This window comes from Salvelinus namaycush, chromosome 29 (assembly GCF_016432855.1).
Source record: "Salvelinus namaycush isolate Seneca chromosome 29, SaNama_1.0, whole genome shotgun sequence".
In the NCBI taxonomy this organism is placed as follows: domain Eukaryota; kingdom Metazoa; phylum Chordata; class Actinopteri; order Salmoniformes; family Salmonidae; genus Salvelinus; species Salvelinus namaycush.
The window spans coordinates 11383920-11392555 of NC_052335.1; the positions used below are offsets into that span (position 1 = coordinate 11383920).

The following is an 8636-nucleotide window of genomic DNA, read 5'->3' on the forward strand; positions in this document are numbered from 1 at the left end:
GTGTCTGTTACTTGAACTCTGTGAAGCATTTATTTGGGCTGCAATCTGAAGGGCAGTTACCTCTAATGAACTTATCCTCTGCAGCAGAGGTAACTCAGGGTCTTCCTTTCCTGTGGCGGTCCTCATGAGAGCCAGTTTCATCATAGCGCTTGATGGTTTTTGTGACTGCACTTGAAGTTTCAAAGTTCTTCAAATTTTCAGTATTGACTGACCTTCATGTCTTATAGTAATGATGGACTGTCATTTCTCTTTGCTTATTTGAGCTGTTCTTGCCATAATATGGACTTGGTCTTTTACCAAATAGGGCTATCTTCTGTATACCACCCCAACCTTGTCACAACACAACTGATTGGCTCAAACACATTAAGAAGAAAATAAATTCCACAAATTAACTTTTAACAAGGCACATAGAATCTCAAATATAAAATATATTTTGATTTGTTTATCGCTTTTTTGGTTACTACATGATTCCATATGTGTTATTTCATAGTTTTGATGTCTTCACTACACCTGTTAATTGAAATTAATTCCAGGTGAATACCGCATGAATCTGGTTGACAGAATGCCAATAGTGTGCAATTCTGTCATCAAGGAAAAGGGTAGCTACTTTGAAGAATCTCAAATATAAAATATATTTTGATTTGTGTCAGAGTTGTGTGCGGAGAATATTCGGAGTCAAACGCAGGACACAGGTGTTGAGCGAAACCACAGTGTTTACTCAAAATTAAGGCAAAATTTCCACAAATGGAAATAAACAGATACATACACGTATCAACCACAACCACTAACGCACAAACAATCACGGACAAAACAGAAATGAAAGCCAGAGGGTTAAATAGGGAACATGATGGGGGAATTGAAACCAGGTGTGTATAATACAGACAAAACAAAACGAAACTGAAAAATGGATCGATGGTGACTAGAAAGCCGGTGACGTCGACCGCCGAACACCACCCGAACAAGGAGAAGGGCCGACTTCGGCGGAAGTCGTGACAGTACCCCTCCCCTGACGCGCGGCTCCAGCAGCGCGACGACACCGGCCTCGGGGACGACCCGGAGGGCGAGGTGCAGGGCGATCCGGGTGGAGACGGTGAAACTCTTGTAACATGGACAGATCTAGAATGTCCTCCACCGGTACCCAGCATCTCTCCTCCGGACCGTACCCCTCCCACTCCACGAGGTACTGAAGGCCCCTCGCCCGACGTCTAGAATCCATGATGGCCCTTACGATATACGCCGGGACCCCCTCGATGTCAAGAGGGGGCGGAGGGACCTCCCGCACCTCAGACTGCTGGAGCGGACCAGCCACCACCGGCCTGAGGAGAGACACATGGAACGAGGGATTAATACGGTAATCAGGGGGGAGTTGTAACCTATAACAAACCTCGTTCAGTCTCCTCAGGACTTTAAATGGCCCCACAAACCGCGGACCCAGCTTCCGGCAGGGCAGGTGAAGGGGTAGGTTTCGGGTCGAGAGCCAGACCCGATCGCCGCCGCCTCACTGCGGTGGCGGTCGGCACTCGCCTTTTGTTTCCTGATGGCCCGTTGTAACCGCACATGGGCAGCGTTCCAAGTCTCCTCTGAGTGCCGAAACCATTCATCCACCGCAGGAGCCTCAATCTGGCTCTGATGCCATGGTGCCAGGACCGGCTGGTAACCTAGCACACACTGAAACGGTGATAGGTTGGTAGAGGAGTGGCGGAGGGAGTTTTGGGCCATCTCCGCCCAGGGGATGTAAGCTGCCCACTCCCCCGGCCGGTCCTGGCAATAGGACCTCAGAAACCTACCCACATCCTGGTTGACTCTTTCCACCTGCCCGTTACTCTCGGGGTGGAAACCTGAGGTAAGGCTGACCGAGATCCCCAGGCGTTCCATAAACGCCCTCCAGACTCTAGACGTAAATTGGGGACCCCGATCAGAAACTATATCCTCAGGCACCCCGTAGTGCCGGAATACGTGGGTGAACAGAGCCTCCGCAGTTTGTAGAGCCGTAGGGAGACCGGGCAAAGGAAGGAGACGGCAGGACTTAGAAAACCGATCCACAACGACCAGGATCGTGGTGTTACCCTGCGAGGGGGGAAGATCAGTCACAAAATCAACCGATAGGTGTGACCACGGTCGCTGTGGAACGGGAAGGGGTTGTAATTTCCCTCTGGGCAGATGTCTAGGTGCCTTGCACTCTGCACATACCGAACAGGAGGACACATAAACCCGCACGTCCTTAGCTAAAGTGGGCCACCAGTACTTCCCAGCAAGGCAGCGCACCGTCCGATCGATACCAGGATGACCAGAGGAGGGTGACGTATGAGCCCAACAGATCAAACGATCGCGGACATCAAACGGAACGTACATACGCCCAGCTGGACAGTCAGGTGGAATGGGCTCTGAACGTGACGCCCGTTCGATGTCCGCGTCCACCTCCCATACCACCGGTGCCACCAGGCGAGAGGCTGGAATGATGGGAGTGGGATCTGAGGACCTCTCCTCTGTATCATACAGCCGGGACAGTGCGTCTGCCTTAACGTTCTGGGAACCTGGTTTGTAGGAAAGGGTGAAATCAAAACGTGGCCCACCTTGCCTGGCGAGGGTTCATTCTCCTCGCCGCCCGGATGTACTCCAGATTGCGGTGGTCAGTCCAAATGAGAAAAGGGTGTCTTGCCCCCTCAAGCCAATGTCTCCACGCTTTCAGAGCCATGACAACAGCCAGCAACTCCCGGTCCCCCACATCATAGTTTCGCTCCGCCGGGCTGAGCTTCTTCGAAAAGAATGCACAGGGGCGGAGCTTTAGTGGCGTACCCGAGCGCTGAGACAGCACAGCCCCTATCCCCGCCTCGGACGCGTCCACCTCAACTATGAATGCTAAGGAAGGATCAGGATGAGCCAGCACGGGAGCTGAGGTAAACAGAGCCTTCAGCTGACCAAACGCCCTGTCCGCCCCAGCTGTCCACTGCAGTCGCACCGGTCCTCCCTTCAGCAGTGAGGTAATGGGAGCCGCTACCTGACCAAAACCCCGGACAAATCTCCGGTAGTAGTTGGCAAACCCTAAAAACCGCTGCACTTCCTTTACCGTGGTTGGAGTCGGCCAATTACGCACGGCTGAAATGCGGTCATTCTCCATCTCTACCCCTGACGCTGAAAAGCGATACCCTAGGAAGGAGATGGACTGTTGGAAGAACAGACATTTCTCAGCCTTGACGTACAGGTCATGCTCCAACAGTCGACCAAGCACCCTGCGCACTAGGGACACATGCTCGGCGCGTGTAGCGGAATATATTAGAATGTCATCTATATACACCACTACACCCTGACCGTGCAGGTCCCTAAAGATCTCATCCACAAAGGATTGGAAGACTGATGGAGCATTCATTAACCCGTACGGCATGACGAGGTACTCATAATGCCCAGAAGTGGTGCTAAATGCTGTCTTCCACTCATCTCCCCCCTTGATACGCACCAGGTTGTAAGCGCTCCTGAGGTCCAATTTTGTGAAGAAGCGCGCCCCGTGTAATGACTCGGTCATACTCGCTATAAGTGGTAGCGGGTAACTGTATTTTACCGTGATCTTATTTAATCCGCGATAATCAATACACGGGCGCAAACCTCCATCCTTCTTCTTCACAAAAAAGAAACTCGAGGAGACAGGTGAGATGGAAGGCCGAATGTATCCCTGTCCCAGAGATTCGGTGACATATGTCTCCATAGCCACCGTCTCCTCCTGTGACAGAGGATACACGTGACTCCTGGGAAGTGTAGCGTCTACCAAGAGATCTATCACACAGTCCCCCGGTCGATGGGGTGGTAATTGAGTCGCCTTCTTCTTACAGAAGGCGAGTGCCAAATCGGCATATTCAGGAGGAATGTGCATGGTGGAAACCTGGTTTGGACTTTCCACTGTAGTGGCACCTAAGGAAACACCTACACACCTCCCTGAACACTGACAGGACCATCCCTTGAGAGCCCTCTGTTGCCACGAAATAATCGGATCATGAGAGGCCAACCAGGGAAGACCCAACACAACAGGAAACGCAGGAGAGTCAATCAGGAAGAGACTAATTCTCTCCTCGTGATCCCCCTGCGTTTTCATAGCGATGGGCGCTGTGACCTCCCCAACCAGCCCCGACCCCAAAGGACGACTATCTAAGGCATGTACAGGGAAGGGAACATCAACCGGAATAATAGGGATCCCTAAGCTATGAGCCAAAGAGCGGTCAATAAAGTTCCCAGCTGCGCCTGAATCTACTAGCGCCTTATGCTGGGGATGTGGGGAAAACTCAGGAAATTCTATAGATAACCACATGTGTGCAACAGAAGGCTCTGGGTGAGTTATGTGCCTACTCACTTGAGACGACCCACCAGTGCTCCGCCTGCTACCTCGACTTCCAGGAGAAACACCCCAGCCCGGACAGCAGTGTGCCCTCTGCGTCCACAGTTGGTACATGGAGTGGTTCCCCCTCCGGTCTCCCTCCTAGCAGCCCCTCCCAACTCCATAGGGGTTGGATCCAAGGAGCTGGGTAATGGAATGGGCGGACCCCGATCTAGACGCCCGCGGGAGGCCAACAGGTTATCCAGCCGGATAGATAAATCCACCAGCTGGTCCAGGTTGAGAGTGGTGTCCCTGCAGGCTAGCTCCCTACGAACATCCTCTCGTAGACTACACCTGTAATGATCGATCAGGGCCCGCTCATTCCATCCCGCACCAGCGGCCAGAGTAGGGAAGTCCAAGGCGAAATCTTGAGCACTCCTCATCCCCTGTCTTAGATGGAACAATCGCTCTCCCGCCGCTCTCCCTTCGGGTGGATGATCAAAGACTGCCCGGAAGCGGCGAGAGAAGTCATCATAGTTATCCAGGGTAGATCCCTCTCTTCCCCAGATGGCGTTGGCCCACTCCAGGGCTTTACCAGTCAGACAGGAGATGAGGGCGCCCACCTTCTCGTGTCCCGAAGGGGACGGATGAACAGATGCCAGGTATAGCTCCAGCTGTAGGAGGAAACCCTGACACCCGGCTGCTGTTCCGTCATACGCTCCTGGGAGCGAGAGCCGAATTCCACTGGTTCCGACCGGTGGAGGGATGGATGGTGGTGTAGGTTGAGGTGCGGGTATTGGTGCTGGGGTATGATTTACTGGGAGACCTCCTCTCTCCCATCTGTCCATAGTTTGCAGCACGCGATCCATGGCTGTCCCTAAACTATGCAACATGGTCGCGTGCTGTTGAACCTGCTCCTCTACTGGGAGAGAAGGGCTGGCTGCGCCTGCTGACTCCATTTGAAGTTGGTCCGTGATTCTGTCAGAGTTGTGTGCGGAGAATATTCGGAGTCAAACGCAGGACACAGGTGTTGAGCGAAACCACAGTGTTTTACTCAAAATTAAGGCAAATTTTCCACAAATGGAAATAAACAGATACATACACGTATCAACCACAACCACTAACGCACAAACAATCACGGACAAAACAGAAATGAAAGCCAGAGGGTTAAATAGGGAACATGATGGGGGAATTGAAACCAGGTGTGTATAATACAGACAAAACAAAACGAAACTGAAAAATGGATCGATGGTGACTAGAAAGCCGGTGACGTCGACCGCCGAACACCACCCGAACAAGGAGAAGGGCCGACTTCGGCGGAAGTCGTGACAATTTGTTTATCACTTTTTTGGTTACCAAATGATTCCATATGTGTTATTTCATAGTTTTGATGTCTTCACTATTATTCTACAATGTAGAAAATAGTCAAAATGAAGAAAAACCCTTGAATGAGTAGGTATGTCCAAGGTTTTGACTGGTACTGTATAGTTCTATGATGTCAATAGGTTTACTATGGAGGATTGACAGTATCATTTAAAACAACATATATTCCCATTCAAGCCAACATTATCTGATGTGTGGACCTCCAACCATCTTTGTGGTACCATTTGATAGTAGAAATTAACATTTGATTCCCATTTTAATACATTTTATTAGCCGAAACATGACACCCACCATTTATTCAAGAGCATGTTGTGTCTCAACCAATGGCGTGCACAGCACAAACACCTTAGAGCATGGGTGTCAAACTCTGGCCCGCGGGGTAATTATATTTGGCCCGCGAGACAATACCAAATTACTACTAGAGCTGGCCCGCCGGTATTATACAGCGCATTCACCGCTAATACTACGAATCCCATAATGCTCTGCTGTTGTTTTCGCACGCCAATCAGGACAGGACCCAGAAACGCCCTCTCCTCTGTGACAGTAGTCATAGCAACATAGACGCTACAACTGTCAGCGCGCTATCCCTTCCCAAAAATGGCGAAAAGAAAGGCAGAAAACAGGAGCTTTCTGGACAAGTGGGAGGCAGAATATCTGTTTACATATGTAAAAGACAAACCTGTTTGTCTTGTTTGTGGAGTCAACGTGGCTGTAAGTAAGGAGTACAACATTAGACGACACTATGAAACGAAACACCATGACAAATACAAGGACCTGGACATGACTCAAAGGAGCCAGAAAGTAGAGGAGATGAAAAGAAGTTTGGTTTCACAACAGAATATGTTCAAAAAAGCCACATCACAAAGTGAGGCTGCTGTAAAGGCTAGTTATATAGTGGCAGCAGAGATCGCAAAATCAGCCCGGCCCTTTAATGAGGGAGAGTTCGTGAAAAAGTGCATGATGAAAGTTTGTGACCTCGTATGCCCAGAGAAAAAGCAAGCATTTTCAAACGTGAGCCTGAGCAGGAACACAGTAGCTGATCGCACATGTGATCTTGCCACCAATCTGTATGACCAGCTGATGGAAAAGGGAAAAGATTTCGTTGCGTTCTCCCTCGCTGTGGATGAGAGCTGCGACGCATCTGATACTGCTCAGCTGTCAGTCTTCATCCGTGGAGTGGACTCAAATCTGTGTGTTACGGAGGAGCTATTGGGATTCAAATCAATGCATGGCACAACCACAGGAAAGGAAATCTTTGAGGAGGTTTCCAAATGTGTAACTGAAATAAAGCTGCCGTGGGATAAACTCGTTGGATTAACGACAGATGGTGCGCCAGCGATGTGCGGTAAAAAGAGTGGACTGGTGGGCATGGTTCGGGAGAAGATGCGGGAAGAGAACTGTGCAGGTGAGCTAACTGTTTACCACTGCATCATACATCAGGAATCACTGTGTGCCAAAGCCCTAAAGATGGAACATGTTATGACCACAGTAACACAGGTAGTTAACTTTATAAGAGCCAAAGGTCTGAATCACCGCCAGTTTAAATTTTTTCTAGAGGAGTGTGGTTCGGAATACGCAGACGTGCCGTATCACACAGAGGTGAGATGGCTAAGCAGAGGAAAAGTACTGAACAGATGTTTCGAGCTGCGTGAGGAAATATGTCAATTCCTGGAAACCAAAGGGAAGGATACAGCAGAGCTCCGGGAGCAAAAGTTTCTGTGTGAGCTGGCCTTTCTCTGTGACATCTCGAGCCATCTCGATGCGCTGAACCTGCAGCTTCAGGGGCGGGGGCGCATCATCACAGACATGTACGCTGCAGTGAGGGCCTTTAAAACTAAACTGTGCCTGTGGGAGAATCAGATGCTGCAAGGAAACCCTTGCCATTTTCCCTGCTGCCAAACCATAAAAGCGCAGATCTCTACCGCCGTGTTCCCATGCGTACAGTTTGCTGAAAAACTCAGTGTTCTCGCCGCTGAGTTTAGCCGGCGATTTGCCGACTTCGATGTCCAGAAATGTAGGTTTGAACTGCTTAGTAATCCCTTCGCAGTTGATGTGGAAAATGCACCAACCAACATCCAAATGGAGCTGATTGAACTCCAGTGCAACGACACGCTGAAGTCAAAGTATGATGCTGTGGGCACCGCACAGTTTCCACGGTTCATCCCTGACACAATGCCTCAGCTCCGCACCCAAGCTGCTCAGATGCTCTCCATGTTCGGCAGCACTTATCTATGCGAGCAACTTTTCTCCTCGATGAAGATGACCAAAACAACTCACAGGAGACGTCTGACTGATGAACACCTTCGCTCGATACTGAGGATTTCTTCAACTCAGAGCCTGAGCCCAGACATTGATGAACTAGCATCCAAGAAGAGATGCCAGGTATCTGGCTTGGGCACATCAGATTAGATCAGTGTGCAATAATTAACGTTTTCTTTGTGCACTTTTTCTTGCTACAAGGCATGGGCTTGAATGGTTGATTGATTTATTATCATTTTATTTGTAAAATTATTAGCCAGTGGAAAAAGTTTATTTTGGTATTTAAATCAGAAGGCTGCAAATAGAAAAGAGGCATACGATTTTTATTTACATTTTATTTATTTAATAAATGAATGCCATTGATGTGTTTTTTCATTTGAAATTCGATTTTGCATGTCTCCACTATTAAATTATATATTGTATGGTAATAAGCGATGCTTGTTCCATATTCAATGTTAAAGCAAAACTTGTTTGGGTCCATATTAAAAGGTTCATTTGTTCAATGTTGGCCCGCGACTTTGTTCAGGTTTTACATTTTGGCCCACTGGGTATTTGAGTTTGACACCCCTGCCTTAGAGGATGTAAAATAAGGTCTAAGCTACAACATTTTCAAATAATAAGAACAAAAAAGTGTACGTGTTTTTAGATAATTGACGTTAAGGCAAAAAAAAAAAATGATATCATTTGAATG

The 8636-nt window shown here is 49.0% G+C and overlaps 1 protein-coding gene across 1 annotated transcript; it reads left to right on the plus strand.

The window, feature by feature from the left end:
* Positions 1 to 6060: 6060 nt before the first annotated feature.
* Positions 6061 to 8262, plus strand: LOC120024569 (general transcription factor II-I repeat domain-containing protein 2-like). The gene has a single exon (XM_038968854.1). It carries the CDS (start codon positions 6284 to 6286, stop codon positions 8093 to 8095), a length of 1812 nt encoding a protein of 603 aa, XP_038824782.1. The 5' UTR covers positions 6061 to 6283; the 3' UTR covers positions 8096 to 8262.
* Positions 8263 to 8636: the final 374 nt, after the last annotated feature.

Excerpts from the sequence above, each read along its gene's own strand:
- LOC120024569 (XM_038968854.1), top strand. The coding sequence starts at position 6,284 with ATGGCGAAAAGAAAGGCAGAAAACAGGAGCTTTCTGGACAAGTGGGAG.